This window comes from Gallinula chloropus (assembly GCF_964237585.1).
Source record: "Gallinula chloropus genome assembly, chromosome: 1".
NCBI classification, from domain to species: Eukaryota; Metazoa; Chordata; class Aves; order Gruiformes; family Rallidae; genus Gallinula; species Gallinula chloropus.
Window position 1 is genome coordinate 187,388,860 of NC_140085.1, and position 27,427 is coordinate 187,416,286.

Consider the following 27,427-nt stretch of genomic DNA (forward strand, 5'->3'; position numbering starts at 1 on the left):
GGTGCGGCGGCGCTCGGGGCAGCGGCTCTTTATGGGCGGTGGGCGGGAGCTCCGTGACTCACCGGGAGCCGCCCTCGGCTCCGGCCCCGCCACCGAGGCTCCGGTCCCGTGTCCCCCGGGCTGAGTCTCCGCCGTCCTGCGAGACCGCGACCCCCTCCCCTTTGTCCCCACCCCCTGTGCCCCGTGTCCCCCCGCCCGGCTGTACACGTTCCCCCATAACTCCCCCTCCCCTTCCCAATGCCCCTGCGCCCACGGGCGCCCCCGGGACACGGGAGTGGGGCCCAGCCAGACACCCAGCGTGGGTGCGAGAGGTGTCACGGAGCTCGGGGACAGTTCCCGGGGAGGGGGCAGCACTGGAGAGCGGGGGTGGGGGACACACGGACACCCAGGGGCAAGGCAGGCACTGGGCAGAGCTGCGCAGGGACGGGGGTGGTGGGTGAAGCCCCCCCGCGCTGGGTGAGGGAAGCCCTGGATGCTCTGGGGCAGCGTGGGGGTGTCCCAGCTGGGCAGCACCGTGGCTCAGCGCTGTCCCCCCCACTCTCCCCCGCCCAGCTCCAGGGGATGAAGGAGAGAAACCCCCAGAGACACCCACCCACCCCCCCGCCCCTTCCAGCCCTTCGCTCCGGCACCCGGACGCGGGGGAGCCAGCGGGACCCCAGGTCCCCCTCCCCGAAGCCCCCCTCCGGGACAGGGTCTCAACAGGAGCAAGGGACGCTCCTCGGGCTGCACAACCGGGGGAAGCCCCTGGGACTCCTTCCCCGACCCGCCGGGGCTGCTCAGGAGCCACCGCGGGGCTGGAGCCGCCGCCGGGAAAAAAAACCCCTAAAATCCCGGCGAGGTTCCCGGCACCCGGTACTGACGCTTCCCGGAAGGGCAGGAAGGTGCCTGGGAGAGGGGTTATCTCAGAGACCACTCCGAGCCTGCCAAGTACATCGTGTTCCACTTCCCTCCCGCCGGGGATGGGGACAGGGGGGTGTCACAGGACCTCCCGGGAGGTCCCTGGGGAAGCTACCGGGTGGGGAACACAGACACAGACAGACAGACAGACACACACACCATCTCCCAGCTCAACACCCTCCACCCCTCTCCCTGCTCCCCCATGGAATTTTAGGGTTCCACGAGGTGGAATAGGTTGGGCAGGGACCACGGAGAGGGTGCTTTGTCCCCAGCCTCATGTGGCATCTCTGTGTCCCATCCCGTGTCCCCCCCACCCCACCCCAGGGGGATGAGGGGATGAGGAAGAGACGACGCTCAAGAATCACCGGGGGCCACGCTTCCGTTTCCAGGGTTCTATTTCTGTGTTTGGCACAACATCGTGACGTGGTTTCACCCAAAACAAAACCAAAAGGGCTCAGTGGGACCACGCCAGGGTCCCCCCCCCCACCCCGCCCTGGGGTGACGCAGCCCACGCTGAACCGGTGGCTGAACCGGTGGCTGAACCAGTGGCTGAGCCAGGGGGGCCGCCACTTTCCCCCCAGCATGAAGCCAGCACAGCCCCCTTGCACCAAAACCAGGGTGCAGCCCCAAGCCCCCACCACAGCCCGAGCCCCCTGTGCCGACGAGGACGGCTCTCTGCCCTCCCCTGCCTCATCCCCGGCTGGCCCTGGGGGTCAGAGACTTTGCCCCCCCCTGCACTCTGCTGGCACGGGCCCTACCCACCCGTTGCCAAAACCCGAGCTCAAGGCCCCTCACACCAAGAGGGACAGACCCACGGCTCTGCCGGGGCAGGGAAACCTTTGCTCCATCCCTTTTACTCCAGAGCAGCGCCCAGCGAGGTGACCCCGAACCCAAGGGAAGCAGCAACCCCCTGGGGGCTGCTCCTGACGTACCAGCACCCGGAGAGGGACGGAACGGCCCTGCTCCAGGCACATAGAAAAGAAGGGAGCTTACAAAAGGGTCAGGGCAGGCAGGGTGCAGGCAGAGCCCCCCTGCCACAGCCCGGCTTGGTTCCTCCCCACAGCACCAGGGCCGGGAGCCCAGCAAGCCGAGTGTGTGTGTGTGTCCCCCCCACCAATCCTGTCCCCTCTTCCAGGGTGCTGGGCTCTAGCACCCCCACCATCAGAGGGGCCCAACCCTGCCCCTCCTTCCCTTGTGCTCCATCCTCGCTGCTGGAAGGGCTGCTCCAGGGAGCCGGTGAAACCTCGGCCCCCCCTCCCTATCGCCTCTCCCAGCAGGAGAGGGAGGTGGAGAACGGCCCCCAACCCAAATCTCAGACCCCCGGGGGCTGAGGGGAGGGCCAGAGAGGGGTTGGGGGGAGGGAAACGGGACAAGCATCTTCTTTTCCATCCGCAATAGAAAGTCTTAAATAGGCTCATTAAAATAATCGCTTTAAAAAAGCCTCCCCAGCCCTTGCGGGAGGGGCCCCAGGGCAGAGTCCTCTCTCAGGCCCCCCCACCCCCACCCCTCCGGCGCCTGCCGCAAGTCCTCGGGGGGAGGGGAGGGGAGAACAGCCAAGGTCCTGTGAGAGGTGATGGAGGAAAAGCTGATGTCCCCAGGCAGCTGCTGTCCCCCTGCCCCGGGCACTTGTCCTCTGGTGGCTCTGCGGGTCCCCAGCGCCTGCCCTTACTCCAGCCCCAGGATGTAGTTGATGCCCTGGACCAGTCCGATGATCACCGGTTGCCAGGCGACCAGGTAACGCAGCCAGTCCAGCAGCTGCCCATACATGACGTGAGGTCTCTCCCAGCTGGGCAGGAAGGAGTTAAAGAGCTATAGGGAGAGGGGTGAGAGGAGTGCAGCCCACCCAGGAGCCACCCAAAAGCTGCCAGGGAGCAGGGGGACAGAAGGGGGGGCGAGGTGCAGCTGGAGCCACCCCTCCCAAAGCATCCTTGATGCTTTGGGAGGGGTGGCTCCAACTGCACCTCGCCAAGGAGGGGCTAGGGTGCAGCCCTTCATCCCATGGGATGCAGCTTCCTGGAGGTGCCCAGCTCAGGGATGGATTTTACAGAGTCCCTGTCACTGCTGTGGGCTGCCCACGGTGCCAGGAGAGCCCCAAAGTTGCAGCCAGCAACTCCCGGGCACAGCCGAGCCCCTCCTGCGCTGTAATCCCAGCGCTGCCCTCGGCGAGGCGCTGGGATCCCACGGGGAGAAAGGATACGGGTTACTGAACATCCTCTTGAGATCCACCTTCTCCTTGCAGTAGGGACACGTCTGCTTCTTCCCCACGATGCACCAGCCCCGGATGCAGAACTCGTGGAACCTGGGGAGGGGCAGGTTAAGGGGGAACTGCCTCAGGCTGGAGGGGGGGACATGGAGGGGGGACACACACAGCCATGGAGGGGAGTGTGGAGCTTGAAGGAAGTCACACAGCAGCACAGGGGGACAGGAGAGCGCAGGGAAACTCGACTACTTGTGTTACATGCAGCTCCTGTGAAGGCTTCTTGGGGATAAGGACATGGAGCTGTTGGAGCATGTCTAGAGGAGGCCATGAGGATGATCCAAGGGCTGGAGCACCTCTGCTGTGAAGCCAGGCTGGGAGAGTTGGGCTGGGTCAGCCTGAAGAAGAGAAGGCTCTGGGGGGACCTTAAAGCCCCTTCCAGTCCCTGAAAGGTGCCTGTAGGAAGCTGGGGAAGAACTGTTCCCAAGGGCATGGAGCGATAGGACGAGGGGGGATGGGTTAACCTTGAGCAGGGCAGGGTCAGATGAGACCTTAGGAAGAAGCTCTTCCCTCTGGGGGTGGTGGGTCCCTGGCCCAGGTTGCCCAGAGAGGTGGTGGAGGCCCCATCCCTGGAGACATTCAAGGTCAGGGTGGATGGGGCTCTGAGCTACCTGCTCTATTGAAGATGTCCCTGCTCACTGCAGGGTGGGACTGGGTGGGCTCTGAAGGTCCCTTCCCACCTCAGGCACCCTGTGATTCCATGATTAAGGGCATAGCTGGGGAATTTCCCACAGGGTGTGACTTCAGGAGCCAGTTCAGCTCCCTGGGGACAGGCAGGATCGGCCCAGCCCGAGCAGTCACAGGAGGTGGCTGCAGTGCAGCTCTGGGGTGAGGAGAGGACATCTGTGGTGACATTTGGGGACTCTGACATGCAGGAGGAGCACATAAACTCCCAGGTAACACCTCTATGGCTCCAACCAAGGGTTAATGCTGAGGAGCAGCAGGCAGAGAGGCCCCGTGGCTGCCAGCCAGCCCTTATCCCTGGGGACCACCACAAGCACCGACACTTCTGACAACCCCAACTCCCTCCCCCTGGCCCCGAGGTGCCACAGGATGGGTGACAGGAGCCCTGCATGGGGTGGGGTGCTGGGATCAAGCCAGCATAAACCTCCCCAAACAGTTGAGAGCAGTTAAATTCAGGCAGGAAACCTTGTCAGCATTACCTCTGGTCAGGCCCAGTTTGGAAACCACCTCAGAGGGCAGGATGCCAGAGGACATCCCATCCCCACCGCTGAGTCACAGCCAGAAACCCCCCCAGGCAGTTCCTGGCTGGTGCTGAGCAACGCCCAGAACTTGTGGTTTCAGCTGGGGGCTCAGCAGTCCCGGGGGTGCCAGGAACCCTGACGCAGCCACAGGCACCCCAGAGGAGGAGTTTTTGGGAAGGGGAAGCAGCCCCAGGGCTGCGGCTGGAGCCAGTGAGTAGTACTAACCCACAGCAGGGCTTAGGGAGAGGAAGCAACGGGTTGTAACCTACGTGGAGGTGGTGAGGAAGTGACTTCAGGGACACGTGGGGGGCTTCGCCTCTTCCCGTGCCAAGTCAGCTGTGACACAGGCAGAGATCATGAGCTAAACCAGCAGAACCACTCCAGGGATGGGGGGAAACCCATGGGGGGTAGGAGCCCCCTCTGCCACCAGCCCCTGAGGAGAAGGATACACGTGGTTGCAGGAGAGGCGGTAGGTGTTCTCGATGATCCCCTCCTCGTTGACGTCCACGAAGATCTGCTGGCCGCAGACGGCGCAGACGCTGTCCGAGAGGTGCTTGGTGGGCATCCCCGAGGCGCTGTAGAACTGGGGAGGGGCAGAGCACAGAGGGAGAGGGGTGACAGGGGGAGGGCACACGCACCCCTAAGCTTTAAGGAGGGCTGGGGTCAGCGCCCAAGGTGGCCAGGCTCAGCCTTTTGGGTTTAGAAAGCTCAGTTATGGGTCCGGCGGCAGGAAACAGCGATACCAGGACAGGGAGGGGCTCGGTGATGTGGTGGCTCATCATGCTCCCAAGCCCCTCTGCCAACCCCCTCCCCATGTTGGGGACCACCCCCCTCCGCTCCCCAACTGCTGGGTGAGCTGTCTGCTGCTGCACCCAGCAAGGGCAGAGGCTGAGGGAGAGCAGGACTAGCTGGAGGTGACAGCTGTGACCTGAGATGACATGGGGCTGGCAGCTGAATACAGCCTGAGCCTCAAGTCCCACAGGTCATGGAATCCCAGACTGGTCTGGGTTGGGAGGGACCCCAAGGGTCACACAGTTCCAACCCCCTGCCACAGGCAGGGACACCAACCTCCAGGCCTGGAGCTACACAAGGTTGCCCAGGGCCCCATCCAACCTGGCCTTGAACACCCCCAGGGATGGGGCACCCACCCCCTCTCTGGGCAGCCCCTTCCAGCCCCTCACCACTCTCTCTGGAAAGAACTTCCCCCCAATATCTCATCTCACCCTTCCCTCCTCCAGCTTCACCCCATCCCCCTTGTCCTACCATTATCTACCCTTTTAAAAAGTTGACTCCCCTAAAGGTCCCTCAGGGGGCTGAGGAGCAAAGCCACCCCCAGCCCTATTCCCAAGGCTGCTCTCCAGCCTCTGCTCTCCCCAGTCTGTACCTACAACCAGGACTTCCCATCCCATGTAGAGAATTGGATAATTGGGAAGGGTTTGGCTAGGAGGGGTCTCTAGAGCCCTCCCAGTTCTCCCCTGCCACAGGCAAGGACACCCCCCACCCCAGGGTGCCCCAAGCCCCATCCAACCCGGCCTTGAGCTCTGCCAGGGATCCCAGGGCAGCCCCAACTTCTCTGGGCACCCTGTGCCAGGGCCTCTCCACTCCCCAGGAAGGATTTCTGCTTCCCAGCTCCTCTCCATCCCCCTCCTGCAGCTGAAGGCCGTTCCCCTGGGCCTGGCCCTCCCTGCCCTGGGCACCAGCCCCTCTCCAGCTCGCCTGGAGCCCCTTGAGGGACAGGAAGGGGCTGGGAGCTCTCCCCAGAAGCAGCCTTCTCTTCTCCAGGCTGAGCCAGCCCAGCTCTCCCAGCCTGGCTCCAGAGCAGAGGGGCTCCAGCCCCCCCATCATCTCCTGGGGACTGGCTCCCACAGCTCCCTGTCCTCCTCATGATGGAGGTCCCAGAGCTGGCCAACTGGGGACTCTGGTTAAATGTCCTGCTGACCACCCAGCTCGGGTCTGCCCCGAGCTTCTGGCACAGCTTCACCCTGAGCACCGGATGGAGCCCTCAGTGCCGGCTGGTGGCAGCATTTCCCAGGCAGCCAGAGCCTGGGGAGAGCCTGGGGTGCCGCAGCCTGTCCCAGCCACCCCACCACCTGACATGCTGGGGTGTCCCAGGGTGAGTGGAAGGTGGCTGGGGCTCCCCAGCCCTGCCAGGCAGCACATCCAGAGGAGCAGCAGAAGAAAGCTCAGAGCAGAGGAGGAAACACAAGGTCCAAGAGCAACATGACCTACCCCACTGCTGTCCCACCCAGATCATGGATTTTTTGGGTGAGGGAGCTACAGACCTAAGGCCATCACATAGGAACATGCCCTCAGTGCACAGGGATGGGCCAAGCCACAGTGGGTATGAGAGTTTGGAGGGGCTGGAGAGATCTTCCCACTCCTTGTTTCTGGTGGGTTTTGGGGATGAAGGGTCACCCACAGAGGCTTTGCTCTTAAGGAAGGGCCTGCTGAGAAGGACCTGGGGGTTCTGGGGGATGAGAAACTCCACATGAGCCAGCAGTGTGCTCTTGCAGCTCAGAAGGGTGATGGGATCCTGGACTCCATCAGCAGAGGGGTGGCAGCAGGGACAGGGAGGGGATTGTCCCTCTCTGCTCTGCCCTCGGGAGGCCCCAGCTGGAGTCCTGTGTCCAGAGCTGGGGCCCCAACACAAGAAAGATGTGGGACTGTTGGAGAGGGGTCAGAGGAGCCACAGAGATGATCAGAGGGCTGGAACACCTCCCCTATGGAGAGAGGCTGAGGGAGCTGGGCTGGTTCAGCCTGGAGAAGAGAAGGCTGTGGGGGGACCTCATTGCAGCCTTCCAGTCCCTGAAGGGAGCAGAGAAACAGGAGGGGAATCGGCTTGTTAAAGGGCAGAGAGTGGCAGGACAAGGGGGATGGAGTAAAGCTGGAGGAGGGAAGGGTGAGATGAGATATTGGGGGGAAGTTCTTTCCAGAGAGAGTGGTGAGGGGCTGGAAGGGGCTGCCCAGTGAAGGGGTGGGTGCCCCATCCCTGGGGGTGTTCAAGGCCAGGTTGGATGGGGCCCTGGGCAACCTGGTGTAGCTTCAGGCCTGGAGGTTGGTGTCCCTGCCTGTGGCAGGGTGTTGGAGCTCTGTGACCCTTGGGGTCCCTTCCAACCCAGGCCAGTCTGGGATTCTGTGTGATCTATGAAGGGTTTCAGAGCCACTCGGTTATGGAACCTCCCAGCCCAGACACCACGGTAGAGGGCGCAGGAGAGACCAGAGAGCGAGAAAGGCAGCAGCCCCAGGGAGCCTTTCCCGTTTTGGGGCGGGGACGGGGAGGTGAAAGCTCCTCTGGCCCAGCCCGGCCCCCCAGTGAGGGGGCAGGACTCTGGTCCACTCACGCCGATAGTGGAGGCCATGTAATCCGCACACATCTCGGCGAAGTCCCGCTCCAGCACCCCGTAGTAGAGGCCGTAGAAGAGGAGGGAGATGCCGAAATCCATCGCGTCCTCTGGCTTGATTCTGCAACAGGAGAAGCCCAGGACATCAAGGGAGGCGGGGGGAGTTTTGGGGGGTGGGGGGGGATTTTGGGGAGGGGTGGCTGTGGGGAGGGGTGAGGGGGTGCTGTGGAGGGGGATTTTGGGGAGGGGTGGCTGTGGGGAGGGGTGAGGGGGTGCTGTGGAGGGGGATTTTGGGGAGGGGTGGCTGTGGGGAGGGGTGAGGGGGTGCTGTGGAGGGGGATTTTGGGGAGGGGTGGCTGTGGGGAGGGGTGAGGGGGTGCTGTGGGGGGGGCAAAGCCAGTGCTGGCACAGCCCATCCTGCAGAATGAATGACTAACGGCTCCGACTCCCCCGTGCACCAGTTGGGCTCCCAGTAAGCCCCCAGTTAATGCTCCCACGGCTCTGGGGGCAGTTGCTGGGTCTGCTCATGTTCCAGAGAAGGAACTGGCCTTGCTGAACTAGGGAAGGGCCTCTTCAAACTGGGAACGGCCCCTCCAAGCTGGGAAACTGTGAAACGGCCTCTCCAAACTGGGGAACCCTGAGCTGGGGGATGGCATCTCCAAGCTGGGAAACAGCCTCTCCAAACCGGGAATTGGCCTCTCCAAGCTGGGGGACAGCCTCTCCAAACTGGGAAACAGCCTCTTCAAACTGGGGAACTGGGAAACAGCCTCGCTGAACTGGGGGACGGCCTCTCCAAACTGGGTGACGGCCTTTCCAAGCTGGGGGAGGACATCTCCAAACTGGAGGACTGGGAACGGCCTGTCCAAGCTGGGGAATGACCTCTCCAAACCGGGGGACCTGGAGCTGGGGGATGGCCTCTCCAAACTGGGGAACTGGGGGACGGACTCTCCTAACTGGGGAACCTGGAGCTGGGGTTCAGCCTCTCCAAACTGGGTGGCGGCCTCTCCAAACTGGGGAACTGGAGAACGGCCCCTCCAAACTGGGAATGGCCTCAGGCTTGGGTTCTCTGCTCCGTTGCAGGCACCTCTTCATGGGGAAGGACAATCCAGCAGCTGCCCTGCGGAGCTGCTGACACAGCTGAGCTGGAAGCAGGGCTCTGCCACTGACAGTGCCCTGCTGGGGATCACCCAGGATCCTCCCAGCAGGAAGAGGACACCCCAAAAATCTCTCTTTGGCCCCAACCATCATGCTGCCAAGACAAGCTGGTGTTTCAGAGCCATCACCAAGGCCTTACCCTGCATGGAGCATTACACCCCCCACCACAGGAGCAGAACCCAAACCAAGCACTCACCTGAATAATAAGTTCAGCCCAAAGAGTGTGAACATCACAGCCATGTACCCCACGATCCCCGTGGCGTAGCTCATCTTGTATATGAGCAGAAACCATTTATAAACCAGCCTGGGGAGAAATAAAACCAACAACAACTTCACCACTCTTTTTTTTTTCCCCAAAAACTGCACCAAGCACCCCAAGAGTTTGACTTTCCAAACCCAGCAGCAGAGAGTTCACCCCACCCCACCCAATCTGCATGGGCAATGGGGCTTTAAAGTACTAATTAAAGTATTAATTAAAGTACTAATTAAAGTGTAGACCTGCTGCCACAGGCTGGTTTTCCAAACTAAAAACCTCAGGATCTCCAAGCAAGTGTGCTTCAGCAGCTCCCCTCTCCCGATGAGGCAACCGGCCCACGTGGTACCCACCTTCCCACCACCCACATCAGGCTGGGTGCTGGCAGCTCACACCAGGGTGCTGAGTTTAGGACAGGAAAGAGCCCCCTGGGATGGTCAGTTTTCCCAGGAACTCAGTACTAACCTGGGAGTTGTCTGTACCAGAGGTTTTCGAGTGGCCCTGAAGGTGACAAAAGCTGTGACAGCTGAGAAGAGCACCCAGATTACCAGGAACCGCCACCAGTACAGCTTGATGGTGAAGTACAGAGGCACTACCCACATCTGGAAGAGGGTCACCATCTGCAGAGACACAGGAAAGGTGTTTTGAGCTGGTTCTCTGCTTGACAGGCGCCAGGAACACCCTGCCAGGCCTGGGAGCTGTTCTCCTGCCTGAAGGAAAGGGTCTTGTGTAACACCGGGTTTGGGCTGTGGCACCCAGCAGCCAGAGAACAGGCTGGGAGCCTGATGGAGGGAGTCAGAGGCAGCAGCAGGGTGATCTTTGGAGGCAAAGGACTAGAGCTGGGGAGAGAAAGCACAGGAAACCCCTCCAGAGGAGGGCACAGGAGAGGAGGGCCCTCATGAGACCCCAGCTGGAGTCCTGTGTCCAGAGCTGGGGCCCCAGTACAAGAAAGATGTGGGACTGTTGGAGAGGGGTCAGAGGAGCCACAGAGATGATCAGAGGGCTGGAGCAGCTCCCCTAGGAAGAGAGGCTGAGGGAGCTGGGCTGGTTCAGCCTGGAGAAGAGAAGGCTGTGGGGGGACCTCATTGCAGCCTTCCAGTCCCTGAAGGGAGCAGAGAAACAGGAAGGGAATCGGCTTGTTAAAGGGCAGAGACTGGCAGGACAAGGGGGATGGAGTGAAGCTGGAGGAGGGAAGGGTGAGATGAGATATTGGGGGGAAGTTCTTTCCAGAGAGAGTGGTGAGGGGCTGGAAAGGGCTGCCCAGAGAGGGGGTGGGTGCCAAGGCCAGGTTGGATGGGGCCCTGGGCAACCTTGTGTAGCTCCAGGCCTGGAGGTTGGTGGCCCTGCCTGTGGCAGGGGGTTGGAGCTCTGTGACCCTTGAGGTCCCTTCCAGACCAGTCTGGGATTCCATGGTTCTATGATTCACTTCACTGGTTTTGTAAGGAGTCTGTGTAAACCTTTGGGGTCCTGAACACCATGACCACAGGCACCTTGGACAAGCGGAACAGGGTGCCCAGAGAGGCTGGTGCTGCCCCTGGCTCCCTGACAGGGTTCAAGGCCGGGTTGGATGGCGCTTGGGGCACCCTGGGCTGGCGGGGGAGAGTGTCCCTGTTCACCCAAAACCTTCCTGTTTTCTCCAATTCTCCATGAGGGATGAGGAACAGGTAGAGAAGCCAGAGCAAAGTCTGGAGGAGAAGTATCAATCCCTGACACACCAGTGGCATCAGTGTTGGGTCAGCTCGGCAGAGCTGCAGGAAGCATCAAACCCAGGGCCCCCCAGCAGCAAGAAGCCCCCACAAAACACAGCTTCCCTTCGTGCCCCCCTCAGTGCAACCCCCTGAGATCTGCTTTTCCTCACCCCTACACAGAACCGAGTGACAGCATCGCTCCTAACAGAAACCTGAGGCCTCCAGTGCCTCCAGTCTCATCCCAAGCTAGAATCGGTACAGGCTGGGGGTGAGCTGCTGGAGAGGAGCTCTATAGAGAAGGACCTGGGGGTCCTGGTGGGTGACAGGGTGGCCATGAGCCAGCAGTGTGCCCAAGGAGGCCAGTGGGATCCTGGGGGACATCAAAAGGAGTGTGGCCAGCAGGTCAAAGGAGGGGATCCTCCCCCTCTGCTCTGCCCTGGTCAGGCCCCACCTGCAGTGTTGTGTCCAGTTCTGGGCTCCCTGGGATAAAAGGGACAGGGATCTCCTGGAGAGAGTCCAGAGGAGGGACATGGAGATGATGAAAGGCCTGGAGCATCTCCCCTGTGAGGAAAGGCTGAGTGAGCTGGGGCTGTTCAGCCTGGAGAGAAGAAGCCTGAGAGGGGATCTGATCAATGGGTATCAATATCTGAAGGGTGGGACACAGGGGGACATGGCCAGCCTCTTCTCAGTGTCTGTGGGGAGAGGACAAGGGGCGATGGCCTCAAGTTGGAGCACAGGGAGTTCCACACCAATCTGGGGAAGAGCTTCTTCCCGGTGAGGGTGAGGGAGCCCTGGGACAGGCTGCCCAGGGGGGTGTGGAGTCTCCTTCTCTGGAGATATTCCAGCCCCGTCTGGACGCCGACCTGTGCGACCTGTCCTAGGGAGCTGCTTTGGCAGGGGGGTTGGACCCGATGGGCTCTGGAGGTCCATTCCCGCCCCTCCAGCTCTGTGACTCTGTGATCCCCACACACTGCTGGGAAGACAAAGGTATCTCAGCACCAGCCAAGAGGAGAAACTCCAGGAACATCCTCCCCACCAGCCAAAGGACAGCATCACCCAGCACTGGGAGACAACACAGCCAGGTGGGGGGGAGACACTTACGTTGTAGGAGCGGGGGTGCCTCTGCTTCCACTGCACCAGCAGGAGCTGTGCCACCACTAGCGTGGCGATGAGGATGAGCACCATTTCGGCGTGCATCGCCTCGTGCCCGCGGTGCTTGGCGTGCATCCGTGCGTGCTCCACCCTGCAGGGATGGGGAGGAGGTGGATGAGGAGGATGTGGGTGCAGCCCACATGCCAACGGCACGGTGGGGGTTCACCAACACCCCTCGGCACGGGGAGGCGGGAGCCGGGACGGACAGACAGACAGCACAAAGTTGTGAGGACAACAAGCTGCTCTGAGAACTGCTGGGTTTTAAAGTGGGGGAGCCCAGGCAGCCCCCCCAGCATGGATGAGGTGGGAGAGAATTCAGGCTGATGGACCTGAACTAAGGAACTCACATAACTCACCCAGAGCCTGGGTGGGACAACAGCATCAGCTGCGCGGCTGTTCGGCACCCCGAGCGTGTGCTGACTCCACACCAAACCCTCAGCCAGCTCACAGGGTCCCGACCCCTCACCCAGCCCCAAAAAGGCTGGATGGGGCAGGGTGGGCACTGTCTACAGCCAACAAAACCCTCGAGTCCCACTTCTCTGCCCCTGGCACCCCCATGCACGTCCCAGAGCAAAGCCATTCCCAGGCCCCCCGGGTTTCTGAGCCAGCTGAGCAAGAACCAAGGCAGAATTAAGACCTGGATCATCCTCAGGGCTCAGTCTTAAGCTGGTAAGACAGTTCCAGTTAGAAGAAACCCCTCCAAACCCAACAAATAATGCCAAATTCTCTGCTTTAAAGTCATCCTCTATAAACTAAGTGGGAGAAGACCAGTCTTACTGTGCTTCTCAACAAGAGGCTGGCTGAAAATGGTCTGGTTAGGGTAAAAGGAGGGTTATCTGGGAAGTGGTTTGACTGAAAACCCATTAGTGCTGCCCTGGGAGGGAGCTATCACTGCTCTTTGCAGGCCCATCCTGTCCTCTCCCACCACCAACACAGGCTGTGCTGCTGGGAGCATTGGCTCAGCTCACAAGGACTCACCTCCATCGCTCCTCTGGGGACAAGTGGGAAAGGTCGACCTAGGGAGAAGGGGAAATAAGAAGAATATAATAAAATATAATAAAAGATGGGCAAAGAAATCAGATGCTCCCAGGTTTTACTCTGGCCAAGGCTCTCCCAACATCCCACACTACTTGTACTGGAGGTTTATGTCCAGCCAATAGAGAAGGGAGGGAAAAAACCCACCAGGCTGCAGGGCAGAGGGTGGCATCTGCACCCCAACAAATCCTCACCAAAAAAGTGCCCCAAAAGCCTCCAGGGAAAAAGAAAGGTGTAGGATTTTGGGTTGGATCTGACATTTCAGCTTTCTCTAGGAGCTTTGTACCTCACCACAAGAGCTGAAGAGGCCTCCAAGCACCGGTCACAGCCCCTCACAGGCTCACTGGGTGGGCAGCACTTGGCCCAGCACCAACACACACCCCAAAACACAGCGCTGGGGGTGCAGCAAAGGAAACCCTGCAGCTCTGGTAAGGGACAAACCCAGATAGAACCTACAGCAGCTCACTGAGGGGTGGGCACAGCAACACACGGGGCACAAAACCCCTCCAGTGTGGCCAGAGCTGGCTATCAGCCCCGATTCACGGCTCCCAGCCCCCTCTGCCCACTCTCAGCCCTGGCTTTCAAGCCCTGGTTCACAGCTCTCAGCCCTGTCTGATGGCTCTCAGCCCCTGCTGCCCACTCTCAGCCCCCACTCACAGCTCCCAGCCCCTGCTGCCCACTCTTGACCCCAGCTCCCAGCCCCTGCTGCCCACTCTTGGCCCCAGCTCCCAGCCCCTGCTGCCCACTCTTGGCCCCAGCTCACAGCTCCCAGCCCCTGCTGCCCACTCTTGATCCCAGCTCTCAGCCCCTGCTGCCCACTCTTGGCCCCAGCTCACAGCTCCCAGCCCCTGCTGCCCACTCTTGGCCCCAGCTCCCAGCCCCTGCTGCCCACTCTTGATCCCAGCTCTCAGCCCCTGCTGCCCACTCTTGGCCCCAGCTCCCAGTCCCTGCTGCCCACTCTTGGCCCCAGCCCACAGCCCCTGCTGCCCACTCTTGGCCCCAGCTCTCAGCCCCTGCTGCCTACTCTTGACCCCAGCTCACAGCTCCCAGCCCCTGCTGCCCACTCTTGGCCCCAGTTCACAGCTCCCAGCCCCTGCTGCCCACTCTTGGCCCCAGCTCACAGCTCCCAGCCCCTGCTGCCCACTCTTGGCCCCAGCTCCCAGCCCCTGCTGCCCACTCTTGATCCCAGCTCTCAGCCCCTGCTGCCCACTCTTGGCCCCAGCTCCCAGTCCCTGCTGCCCACTCTTGGCCCCAGCCCACAGCCCCTGCTGCCCACTCTCGGCCCCAGCTCTCAGCCCCTGCTGCCTACTCTTGACCCCAGCTCACAGCTCTCAGCCCCTGCTGCCCACTCTTGGCCCCAGTTCACAGCTCCCAGCCCCTGCTGCCCACTCTTGGCCCCAGCTCACAGCTCCCAGCCCCTGCTGCCCACTCTTGGCCCCAGCTCCCAGCCCCTGCTGCCCACTCTTGATCCCAGCTCCCAGCCCCTGCTGCCCACTCTTGGCCCCAGCTCCCAGCCCCTGCTGCCCACTCTTGGCCCCAGCTCTCAGCCCCTGCTGCCTACTCTTGACCCCAGCTCACAGCTCCCAGCCCCTGCTGCCCACTCTTGGCCCCAGCTCACAGCTCCCAGCCCCTGCTGCCCACTCTTGGCCCCAGCTCACAGCTCCCAGCCCCTGCTGCCCACTCTTGGCCCCAGCTCCCAGCCCCTGCTGCCCACTCTTGATCCCAGCTCCCAGCCCCTGCTGCCCACTCTTGGCCCCAGCTCCCAGCCCCTGCTGCCCACTCTTGGCCCCAGCTCTCAGCCCCTGCTGCCTACTCTTGACCCCAGCTCACAGCTCCCAGCCCCTGCTGCCCACTCTTGGCCCCAGTTCACAGCTCCCAGCCCCTGCTGCCCACTCTTGGCCCCAGCTCACAGCTCCCAGCCCCTGCTGCCCACTCTTGACCCCAGCCCACAGCCCCTGCTGCCCACTCTCAGCCCCCACTCACAGCTCCCAGCCCCTGCTGCCCACTCTTGGCCCTGGCTCTCAGCCCCCACTGATGGCTCCTGGCCCCAGCTGATGACTCTTGGCCCCCCACTCACAGCTCTTGGTCCCTCTTCCCACTCTTCAGCCCCACTGCCGCTCCTGGCAGCGCCAACAACCCTCACGACAGGTTTCAATAGAGCCGCAAGAGGACAGACAGACACCAAGTCACACAAGGACTTTGTTATCACCCTTTCCTACCTACACACACCGGGGAGGTGTGCACAGGAACGGGCTCCACCTCGCCCCGGCCCCGGATCAGCAGGTACAGAGCCCTGGGCTGGGCTTTAACCTTTACCCCAGGGTTGCCCAGGCAGGGCAGCCAGCCTCGCCTGCCCTGGCTCCCCGCGCCGTGCCGCAGATCCCTCGGGGCTGTTGTTCCCCAAACAGGTACCTGGCAGCCCAGGGGCTCAGCTGAGGACACGTGTGGCTGCCTTGGCTTCCTCTGCGGTACCTAATTATCCCCAGGGGTGAAGAGGCAGGGAGAGGCGTGCGGCAGCAAGCCGGCAGCGCGCTGTCACACATCCCCTGGGCTTCACCCCACAGCAACCAACACCTGCCAGAGATTCGCTGCCCAAGGCCAAGGAGGACATGAAGATGCTCAGAGGGCTGGAGCAGCTCCCCTAAGGAGAGAGGCTGAGGGAGCTGGGCTGGTTCAGCCTGGAGAAGAGAAGGCTGCGGGGGGACCTCATTGCAGCCTTCCAGTCCCTGAAGGGAGCAGAGAAACAGGAGGGGAATCAGCTTGTTAAAGGGCAGAGACTGGCAGGACAAGGGGGATGGAGTGAAGCTGGAGGAGGGAAGGGTGAGATGAGATATTGGGGGGAAGTTCTTTCCCAAGAGAGTGGTGAGGGGCTGGAAGGGGCTGCCCAGAGAGGGGGTGGGTGCCCCATCCCTGGGGGTGTTCAAGGCCAGGTTGGATGGGGCCCTGGGCAACCTTGTGTAGCTCCAGGCCTGGAGGTTGGTGGCCCTGCTTGTGGCAGGGGGTTATAGCTCTGTGATCCTTGGGGTCCCTTCCAGCCCAGATCAGTCTGGGATTCCATGATCCTATCTCACCAGACACAAAATAGGAATGTGATGAAAATCCCTGCTCAAGTTCCCCAGCTCAGGGAGGAAACTACACAGAGAGTGGTGACAGCCTGACATCAGCTCTGCGAAGTGCAGTCGTTATCAGCTGCATTCCCAGAGTTCTTCTCTTCCTAAAGCATCCAAATGAACAGCTCCAGGAGCTGCTTTTCCCCTTCCAGGGGTCAGCTCTGCAGCCCGTGCTCACGAGATTTCAAGTGTTAAGGGGCTGGAGGGCAAATCCTCTGAGGAGCGGCTGAGGGAGCTGGGGGTGTTGAGCCTGGAGAAGAGGAGGCTGAGGAGAGACCTTCTCAGCACCTCCACTGACCTGCCAGGAGGGTGCAGAGAGGTGGGCGATGGTCTCTTCAGCCAGGGGACAGGAGATGGGACAAGGGGAAATGGGCTCAAGCTGCACCAGGGCAGGGTCAGCTCAGATGGGAGGGACAAGCTCTTCCCTGCAAGAGTTGTGGGGCTGTGGAACAGGCTGCCCAGGGAGGGGGCTGAATCCCCACCCCTGGGTGTGTTTAACAGAGGGGGAGATGAGGTACTGAGAGATCTGGGTCAGCAGAGGACAGGAACAGTTGGACTTGATGATCTCAAAGGTCTTTTCCAACCTTGTGAGTCTGTGATCCTGTTCTCAAATTGCTGTGAGCAGGAGAAGCTGAGAAGCCTACACCAGCTCAGCTCAGCCCCAGTGTAGGGCAATCCCCCTGCAAGCTCCAGGAAGTGACCTGAGGGAGGGGGGGGCTCCCCCTGCCACCCCCCAGGAGATCCCTGCTCACCCCAGGCTCTACCCCAGTCCTCACTGGACCGGGACCAATCCAGTCCCTTCAAAACACGACGAGTGCAGCAGCTCCTTGTCACCCCTCTGTCCCGTGCCAGGGCAACGTGTCCCAAGCTTAGCAAACACCTCTCGGCCTCCCCAAATCTACGAGCTCTTCCAAAGCCTTCCCAGCCCTGAACCCTAAGGAAATCCTGCTGGAGAAGCAGGCTTCCTACCAACCTGTCCTCACAGGTGGAGGTCCCTCAGTTGAGGTCCCTCAATTCCAGGAACTGGGCTCTACCAGCACACGTGGAGCTCAAAGTTCCTGAAAAAACTCTATTAAGGGAATTAATTAAGCCTGCCCTGCGTCCCTGCTGTAACTTAGGAAGCCCCTGGACACCCCATCCCATCCCCCTCCGGGTGATGACCGGGAGAAATCGGATCTGTGTGACTAAAGCCTCTCCTTGGGCACAGGATCCCAAAAGTCACGCCGCTCCCCAGGTTGCCACCAGGGCTGATGTCCCAAAGCCACCCCAAACCTGCTACCCCTGTCACTGGGACAGCCAAGGGAATAACCACAGAGGCTGTGGTTACCCACAATACAAACCCCATAACCGCCTGGCTCCCATGGTGCTGGCAGCAGGAGGATCTCCAGCTGCCCTGCCCCAAGCCGGTGGTAATCTCCTTACGCTCTAAATCCAGGAAGGAGGGAAGAGAAGGCTGGAGGGAGGGAAGAGAAGGCTGTGGGGGGACCTCACTGCAGCCTTCCAGTCCCTGAAGGGAGCAGAGAAACAGGAGGGGAATCGGCTTGTTAAAGGGCAGAGACTGGCAGGACAAGGGGGATGGAGTGAAGCTGGAGGAGGGAAGGGTGAGATGAGATATTGGGGGGAAGTTCTTTCCAGAGAGAGTGGTGAGGGGCTGGAAGGGGCTGCCCAGAGAGGGGGTGGGTGCCCCATCCCTGGGGGTGTTCAAGGCCAGGTTGGATGGGGCCCTGGGCAACCTTGTGTAGCTCCAGGCCTGGAGGTTGGTGTCTGTGATAGATGAGCCTTTGTTCAGTAAACCACATGTACCTTGAAACAGGTTGTAACATTCTGATTTTGCAAGAATGATTGTGTAACGTATATTGTTAGTTGCTAACGAAGCATAGAACTGAGTTATAGGTAACTTAGAAGTGGAAACCATAGAAATTAAGTATCCAATGAATGAGCTTGCTGTTAAAGATGACCAAATATGGGAGAGGGGTCAACTAAGGGACAAGTGAGGAAGAGGAGCAACTTCATCCCATCGACCACTAGAAGGTAGAAGATGACCCCCTAACAACAACTGGCGCATGTGCAGAATAAGCCTCAGTGAAACAATCGGGACCCGGAACTAAAGGACTATAAAAACCTGAATTCGGAGAGGGACGGTGCGTGCCGTTGATAGAGCTGAGACGCTCTGGCCGCCCAGCGCTGTTTGCTTAATTGCCGCCTGCTAAATTAATAAAATTAAGTTTGTAACTGAATTAACTGGTTTCCGACTGGTGACTGGGAAACCCACGATAACAATTTGGTGCCGTGACTCGGATGGAGAACAACCGGACGTGAGCCTCTGAGCAGGGAGGCGCCCCGCTGTATCAGCGGCCCTGCCAGAGTATCCGCTCGGCTCTCCACCGACGAACCGAAATTCTCGGCAATAAGCAAAGAAAAGCCGGCAAAGCCCCTTAATCTTTGTGCACGAAGCCCCGGACGAAGACGCAGGACGCGTGAGTATAGGCCAGTTTACCGTTCGGTTGGGGCTAGGATTCCCGGGGTGGGAGAGGTATGAACCCCGAGAGGTGGGTAAGAGTACAGACCCCGGATGATGGGACAGAGGAAAAGCAGGCCCACTGTCACCATGGGTGGGGGAGATCCTGTGAATCTTTCCCCAGTACCCCCGAGTAGTCCATTGGGACTGATGATTAAGTACTGGGATGCTCACCCTTCTAGGCGGGGTAAGAGTAAAGTAAAGATGATACATTAATGTATGGAAGTCTGGGCAGGACAACCCATAAGGGGTGAATCTGTTCGCTGGCCCAGGTTTGGTTCCTTTGAGGATTGGGTACGTCAAGCTCTAAATTTGAGTGTAAATGAAAAGGAACCCTTTAGTTTAGAAGAAAGTGAATATGCAGCCCGTTGGATAATTTCTGAAACAAGGGCAAATTTATACACTTTAAGTGAAAGAGAACTCCTTACGAGAAGTGGCAGTGGGGGGATGAGAAAATGTTTAAAGAAGACTAGGGGTGTCAAGAACTTTATTTGCTGGGGATAAGGAGTAAGACAGAGCCCCTGGTAAAACTGAAAGTATGTCCCCAGCAGTAAGAAATTGAGTTCCTCGTGGACTCAGGGACGGAAAGATCCACCATCCAAAGTTTACCCCCGGGGATGTAAAATTTCCTCGGAGACAGTACAGGTAATTGGCGCAAAAAGGAAACCCTTTGCAGTACCCATGGTCAAGGAAATATTATTTGAAAGCAACTCCAAAATTGGCTTAGAATCATTGTTGCTGGTGCCTGAAGCCGACTATAATTTATTGAGATGAGACTTAATGGTTAAACTAGGAATTTCTTTGGAAATAAATAAAAAAACAATTACGAGTTAAATTATGCTCCCTTAAAGTCGAAGACGAAAAGCAAATTAACCCTGAGGTATGGTATACCCCAGAGACCACGGGAAGATTAAATATTAAACCTTTTGTGATTGTGATTAAGGTCCCTGAGGTCCCGGTACAAATTAAACAATGCCCACTACCTGAGGAGGGTAGGAAGGGATTGAAACCAGAAATTAAAAGACTAACAACTTTTACGGGAATATGAGCCGGGCCAAGGAGTAACCCTCGTCCAGTATGTGGACGACTTGTTGTTGGTCAGAGAAGATGAGGAAACAATTAGACGGGAGAGTATTAAACTTTTAAACTTTTTAGGTTTACAGGGTTTAAAGGTGTTTAAACAAAAATTACAGTCTGTAGAAGAAGTAGTAAAGTACCTAGGACACAGACTCAGTAAAGGAACTAAGAAATTGGATCGTGAAAGGGTTAATGGAATACTCTCTATGCCTCTGCCCAGAAATAAATGACAAGTGTAACAATTACTGGGACTTTTTGGGTATTGTAGACAATGGGTTGAGAATTTTAGTGGAAAAGCAAAATTTTTATATGCTAAATTAGCTCACGATGGGTTGCTAAAGTGGACTCCAGAGGATGGAGAAAAATTGGAAACACTTAAGAGGGAATTGACAAATGCCCCCATGCTCACTTTACCCGACTTGTGGAGACCCTTTTTCTTATTTGTTAATACAGAGGGAGGTGTCGCATACGGGGTATTGGCTCAGGAGTGGGCAGGAAGCAAAAACCTATAGCCTATCAAACTATTAGACCCGATTAGTAGGGGATGGCCCACTTGTCTGCAAATAATAGCAGCCACGGTACTATTGGTGGAGGAAGCTCTCAAAATTACCTTTGGAGGAGAGTTGAAAGTAATCTCCCCACATAACATCAGGGGAGTATTACAACAAAAAAGCGGACAAATGGATATTAATTGTTTCTCCAAAGTTGTCTCTAAAAACTACCTCTCTGCAGAATCCGGCCCAATTTTTATATCTTGAACCATATTCACAGACTCAAAATATGCTTTTGGAATAGCTTATACATTTAGAAGATTTGGGAATAGAGAGGGTTAACAAATTTACAAGGAAAATACTAATCCATCAAGGCCATAAGGGGCCTTAAGAAAATTGCAGTGGTACGCTTGAGGGGACACCAGAAAGTGTTAACCCCACAAATAAGGGCAAATAATTTAGCTGACCAAGAAGCTAAAAGAGCTGCTTTACTAATTCTGGAGACTAGGGACACAGATATATCGGATAAGAGGCAGAAAGAACTAAATCAACAGGTACCGAAATTTACACCACAGGAGTAAGAAAAACTAATAAAGATGGGAATACAAAAGAATAGTTCAGGAACCTGAGAATTACCTGACAGCCGAGAGGTTTTTCCTAAAACAATGGCCCTCAAAATTTTACAAAGAATACACAGCGGTACACACTGGGGCACTCAAGCCTTAATTGACCAATTTGTAATTAAGTATATGTGCATTGGTTTATATGGTCTGGCTAAGCAAATTTTAAGGGGATGTATAACGTGTCAAAGGGTCAATAGACAATATCTAAGAAAAATAAAGCAGCTGAATCCTGTAGTTTCACAAAATGTTTTTAACTAGTATTTTTAACAATACTGCTGCCTACAACTGCTGCCTGGGAGTTTTCCTCCTCCCAGGCACTGTGCCCCTCCCCTGTGCTGGCATCTTGCTGGTGCCAATGTATCTGCGGGGTGGACTTGGCCAGGGAGATCACAGAGTTACAGCTGCATGGTGGTGTGCTGACTTAGCATGCAGCTCAGCTGCTTCCCCTGGCTGGTTCACCAAGCAAGCATGGAAGCTGCTTGCACTGGCTGGAGGGAAGCACAAGATGCACATGGAAAAAGCAGGAGGAAGAATCCTGGCCCATAGACCCTTTTCTAATACACAAATTGATTTTACCGATTCGACAACACGAACCACGGCCTGGGTGGAGGTTAAAATATTATTAGAAAAAAAAAAATTAATTACTCCTCGATGTGGGATTGTTGAAACTGTAGATTTGGAATTGAGTAACAACACCACACACCATGGCACCCACAAAGTTCTGGCAGAGTTGAAACAATGAATGGAGAAATTAAAAAACAATTAACAAAATTAAAATTGGAAACAGGGATGTCCTGGATTAGGTGTTTACCATTGGCTCTATTAAATATCTAAACACAGCCGAGAACTGATGTGGGTGTTTCTCCCTTTGAAATGTTATATGGGATGTCATACGACATGAGTAACCCGGGGAATCATCCGCGATTGGAGGATTCCCTAGTAGAAACTTATATAACACACCTAATGGCAAGAAGAAAGGAGTTAATAAGAAAAGGAATATTGGCACAACGCCCCCCTTGGAAAAGAAAAAGGGGGGCTAGAGGGCAATAAATGGGATCAAGAAAAACCTTGTAGGAAATCGGAATACCACCACCCATCCTGGCTGATTATTTTAATTATTGTATGTATCTGGGAGCAATTAATTAGACCATGTCAATGACCCTTGTTAGGTGGGAGGATTCAAAGGTCCTTAAAGTTAATGTTAACGGAAAAATCCCTAAGATCATGATCTGAGGTGGTGTTACAGAACAGGAGAGGTTTAGATCTCCTATTTTTAAAACAAGGGGGACTTTGCGTAGCCTTAGTGGTTTAACTCTTTCCCGGGTTGACTAAACTCTTATACTAAGCCACCAAGAATTACAATGGTTTACTGAACAAAATGGTGAGAAAAAGAAAAATGGGGGATTGTGATAGATGAGCCTTTGTTCAGTAAACCACATGTACCTTGAAACAGGTTGTAACATTCTGATTTTGCAAGAATGATTGTGTAACGTATATTGTTAGTTGCTAACGAAGCATAGAACTGAGTTATAGGTAACTTAGAAGTGGAAACCATAGAAATTAAGTATCCAATGAATGAGCTTGCTGTTAAAGATGACCAAATATGGGAGAGGGGTCAACTAAGGGACAAGTGAGGAAGAGGAGCAACTTCATCCCATCGACCACTAGAAGGTAGAAGATGACCCCCTAACAACAACTGGCGCATGTGCAGAATAAGCCTCAGTGAAACAATCGGGACCCGGAACTAAAGGACTATAAAAACCTGAATTCGGAGAGGGACGGTGCGTGCCGTTGATAGAGCTGAGACGCTCTGGCCGCCCAGCGCTGTTTGCTTAATTGCCGCCTGCTAAATTAATAAAATTAAGTTTGTAACTGAATTAACTGGTTTCCGACTGGTGACTGGGAAACCCACGATAACAGTGTCCCTGCCTGTGGCAGGGGGTTGGAGCTCTGTGACCCTTGGGGTCCCTTCCAACCCAGACCAGTCTGGGATTCTATGAAAGGAGGAAGGAAGGAGAACGTCTCAGTGATGGTGAGGAAGCAGCTGCTGACTTCAGGCCTGAGCTACAGCCCAGCCTGCACCTCACCCTGAGCAGCTCTGAGCTATTTTGGCCATCAAAGCCAGCCACACGGAGGGACCAGAGCTGAGGATTTGGGGTACCTGGGACCTGATCATCTCACTTTTCCCAACCTCGGGATTTGTTTCACATCACCCCTCCCCTAGGAACACCCTGACCTGGAGCACCCAGAGTCCAGCCACTCACCCCGAGGCAGATTTGGGAGAGGCAGGCAGAGCCAAAGCCCCTCACTTAAACCACTTCCAGAACCCCGTTAGCAGTTCATTAGCGACACACCCAGCCCAAAGGGCCCCCCAGATCCCAGGATGGCCCAGACATTTTGTCCAACAGACCCAGCTTTAGCACAGGGATACACAGAGGCTCCTTGGGACCCCCTCCCTGTCCCTCTCAGCCGCCCCAAAAGCTGTTTGAGGTCCAACTCGACTCGCCCAGCCCTCAGCAGTGACACACAAGCTTCTCACCGCACCACAGGCAGGTGGTCTCGCCTCAGCCACGCAGGAGGGGAGCTCCACAACCCCACCCTGCCAGCACCCTTCCCAAAACAACCTTCACCAGCCCACAGTTTTTAAGCCAAATGATGGATTCACAAGGAAAAGTGCAGAGAAACACCCACACTCCTCCCCCATCCGGGACTGGGACTGTCTCCCGTCCCCCCTCCGGCACAGGCAGTGCTGCCAGCACCACCCTACAGGTGGAAGCAAAGCTCAGGAGCTGAGGCAACAGGATGGGAAGAGTTGGACTTGGTGATCTTAAAGGTCTTTTCCAACCCTGGGATTCTGTGACTCAATACCAGGGCCAGTAGTGCCATTATGGTGCTGAACACACATGTGGAAGGGGACAAGCCCCAGCTCCCAATTCCAGCTTCCCAAGCAGATTTCTTGGGGGTTTTCCCCAGCTTTGTGATTTTCCTCATCTCTGGGAAGGCCTGAACACCAGCACGGGGTCAGTGGGACCTTTGCTCAGACGCCTCTGCCTCACACAGCTTCATCTCCCCATGAGTGACAAGGCCACTGATCACCCTGGTGTGGCCCCAAGGTAGAAGCTGCTGCTGGGATGGAACGTCACCAGTACCCCCGGGCACCCCAAGCAGCCACACTCCTGAACCCCTCCAAAGAGCAAATCCCAGCCCCGGTCCCACAAGGCTCCTCCAGCAGCGAGTTTTGGGGTGAGACAAGGGGCTGCTGGCAGAGCAGTGCCACGGGCGCCACAGGGCCCCACGCAGGGTTCCCCTTCAGCTGCCCCAGCGCTGGGCAGCCCGGCTGGAAGGCTCGTCCCGCAGCAGCTTGGCGTGTGGGCACCCACTCCCCAGCTCCAAGGCTGCTCCCCTCCCCAGCCTTACCCACCACCGGGCCCCCCGCAGCCTCCCCCCCGGCTAAACCCCCCCACCCGGGCCCGGCCCCCAGCTCTCCCCGCCCTGCCCCAGCCGACCCCTGGCTCCAGAGCACCCCCCACGCCCCACAGCCACCCCGCCCGGCCCCAAGGCTCCCCGCATGCCGAGCCCCGCCGAGCCGCCCCCGGGCCCCCGCTGCCCCCCGGGCCCCGCTGCCCCTCGGGCCCCCGCTGCCCCCCGGGCCCCGCTGCCCCCCGGCCCCCGCTGCCCCCGGGCCCCCTTCTCGCCGGCCCCTGGCCCAGCACCCCCCTCCCCGCCGCGGCAGGGCCCTGCCCCCGGGACAGAGCCCCCGGCCCGCCCTCCCTCCGGCGCCCCCCGCCCGACAGCCGCCGTCGCCGCCACCCTGCTCCGCCCCGGGGCTCGGCCCGGCGCCCCCGGAGCCCCCCAGCGCCGCCGGCCCCCGCTACCTCCTCCACATCGCGCTCGACGGGACCCCCAACCTCCACCTCCAGCACCGCCGCCATCTTGCCCCCCCCCTCCCCAACGGCCAACTCCTTCCGCCACAGTCCGCCAATCACCGGCCATGCCACGTTGCCTCCGGCCAATCGCCGGGCGCATCGCTATCCCGGCGGCCAATCAAGGCAGGGGAGGGGTGGGACAGCCTCCAGAGGCGCCGCTTCAGGCAGCGCGTAGGGGCGAGCTGTCACAGCTAGGGACCATCTGACATTTACAGTCTCGGAGCACGACGCACAATCCCTACCGACGGGCTCGGCTACACCGACCGCCCCGCGCCGTGGGACCGCCAGTATCATCGCTAGGGATGCACCGCCCCCTCTCCCGGACCGGCACGGAAGGCGCGCCCCTGCCGCACGCCGTTTCGGAAGGAGCGCACGTGTCAGACGGTCCCTTAGCGCCCTTGCCCTCTGCGCGGAGAGGTGACGCGGCGCGGTGGCGGGACTACGAGTCCCGGCAGGCACCGCGGCGGGGCTGGGCTGGGCTGGGGGCGGCCCGGCCTGGGGCGCGCGGGAGATTCAGGCGGTGGCGGCGGGATCGGTGCGGTGGGGACGGGGCTGGGAGGAGCCGGGGGGGCCTGAGGGGCCGAGCAAGGCTGGGGGGAGCTGAAGGGCTGGGAGCGCCTGAGGGTCTGGGGGCTGAGAGGAGCTGGGGGACGAGAGGGGCCCAAGCAGGGCTGGGGGGAGCTTAGAGGGGCTGGGGGCTGACGGACTGGGCCGGGGGGAGCTGAGAGGGGCTGGGGTTAGGGGCGGGGCTGAGAGGGCCTGGGGGCTGACGGGCTGGGGTGGGGGCTGAGGCTGGGGGGCTGAGCAGGGCTGGGGGAGCGGAGCTGAGGGGTCTGAGAGGGGCTGGGAGGCTGGGGCTGAGAGGGGCCAAGCAGAGCTGGGGGGAGCTGAGAGGAGCTGGGGCGGGGGCTGAGGCTGGGGGGAGCTGAGAGGGGCCGGGGGAACTGAGAGGGGCTGGGGTTAGGGGCGGGGCTGAGAGGGCCTGGGGGATGACGGGCTGGGGTGGGGGCTGAGGCTGGGGGGCTGAGCGGGGCTGGGGGAGTGGCGCTGAGGGATCTGAGAGGGGCCGAGCAGGGCTGGGGGGAGCTGAGAGGGGCTGGGGGCTGACGGGCTGGGGCGGGGGCTGAGGCTGGGGGGAGCTGAGAGGGGCCAAACAGGGCTGGGGGGGAGGCGTTGCTGAGAGGGGCTGGGGGATGCTGAGAGGGCTGAGGCTGGAGGGCTGAGAGGGTCTGAGTGGGACTGGAGGCTGAGAGGGGCAGGGTGGGGACACTGAGAGCTGCCCCGTGCCCCCCAGTTTCAGAGTGCAGAGTTGAGCCATGACGGGGAGGTGCCAGGTCTGGACACAGACCTGACCTCTCACCCACCCCCAGGTGCTGCAGGGACCCGACCAGACACTCAGCCCCATCTCCAGGGGATCCCCAATGGCTCCAGTTAAAATCAGCTACGTCGTGTCCTTCTCCTCACAGGTCTCAGGGGTGTTTCCTCCCGGGGTGGGGGGGCTTGTGAACCCCAAGGGGGGGTCCCTCCAAGCTGCTGAGCTCCCTGAAGGGGAAGGTGGTGGGGCACCAAGCTGTCTCTGCTGTCATGTGCAGGACCCCAAGTACCCTGTGGAGAATTTGCTGCGTGAGGACACCCTTCAGCCCTGGCTGGGCTGCCCCCGGGACCGCAGTGGGCAGCTGAGAGTGGAGCTGCAGCTGGAGAGAGCCAGTCCCATTGGCTACGTGGACATCGGTAGGTTCCTCACCCTCCTCCTGCCAGCTTGGGGCAGAGCCATAGAATCACAGAATCCCAGACTGGTCTGGGTTGAGAAGGGACCCCAAGGGTCACAGAGCTCCAACCCCCCTGCCACAGGCAGGGGCACCAACCTCCAGGCCTGGAGCTACACAAGGTTGCCCAGGGCCCCATCCAACCTGGCCTTGAACACCCACAGGGACGGGGCACCCACCCCCTCTCTGGGCAGCCCCTTCCAGCCCCTCACCACTCTCTCTGGAAAGAACTTCCCCCCAATATCTCATCTCACCCTTCCCTCCTCCAGCTTCACTCCATCCCCCTTGTCCTGCCAGTCTCTGCCCTTTAACGAGCCGATTCCCCTCCTGTGTCTCTGCTCCCTTCAGGGACTGGAAGGCTGCAATGAGGTCCCCCCACAGCCTTCTCTTCTCCAGGCTGAACCAGCCCAGCTCCCTCAGCCTCTCTCCATAGGGGAGCTGCTCCAGCCCTCTGATCATCTCCGTGGCTCCTCTGACCCCTCTCCAACAGTCCCACATCTTTCTTATGTTGGGGCCCCAGCTCTGGACACAGGACTCCAGCTGGGGCCTCCCGAGGGCAGAGCAGAGGGATGGGGATGGCAGCTCCCAAATTCATGTCCTTCCCACCCCTTCCCACAGGTAACTGTGGCTGTGCCTTCCTCCAGATCGAGGTGGGACGTTCCTCGTGGCCCCTGGACCGGCCCTACCTCACCCTGGTGCCCAGTGTCGCACTGATGACCCCGGCTGACTCCAAGCTGGACCAGAACCGCTGCGGGGTCCGGATGTTTAAGGAAGGTAAAGAGCACCTGGCCTGGAGGGAAGTGGGGGGGCCAGGGGCAGAGCAGAGGGGCTGGGTGGGGGGTGCAGGGAATCACAGAATCCTTGTGGTTGGAAAAGCCCTCTGAGGTCATTGATCCCTGATGTTACCCCAGCACTGCCAAGACCACCCCTCAC

At 59.0% G+C, this 27,427-nt stretch overlaps 1 protein-coding gene across 1 annotated transcript; it reads right to left on the reverse strand.

Annotated features, from left to right (window-relative positions):
- Window positions 1-2,306: 2,306 nt before the first annotated feature.
- Window positions 2,307-12,960, reverse strand: RNF121 (ring finger protein 121). The gene is made up of 8 exons (XM_084279138.1): window positions 12,927-12,960; window positions 11,898-12,039; window positions 9,574-9,728; window positions 9,052-9,159; window positions 7,701-7,821; window positions 4,809-4,942; window positions 3,095-3,196; window positions 2,307-2,683 (listed from the first exon to the last, which is right to left on the reverse strand). The coding sequence occupies exons 2-8, from the start codon at window positions 12,021-12,023 to the stop codon at window positions 2,563-2,565; spliced, it is 867 nt and encodes a 288-aa protein (XP_084135264.1). The 5' UTR covers window positions 12,024-12,039; window positions 12,927-12,960; the 3' UTR covers window positions 2,307-2,562.
- Between the last annotated feature and the right edge of the window lie 14,467 nt (window positions 12,961-27,427).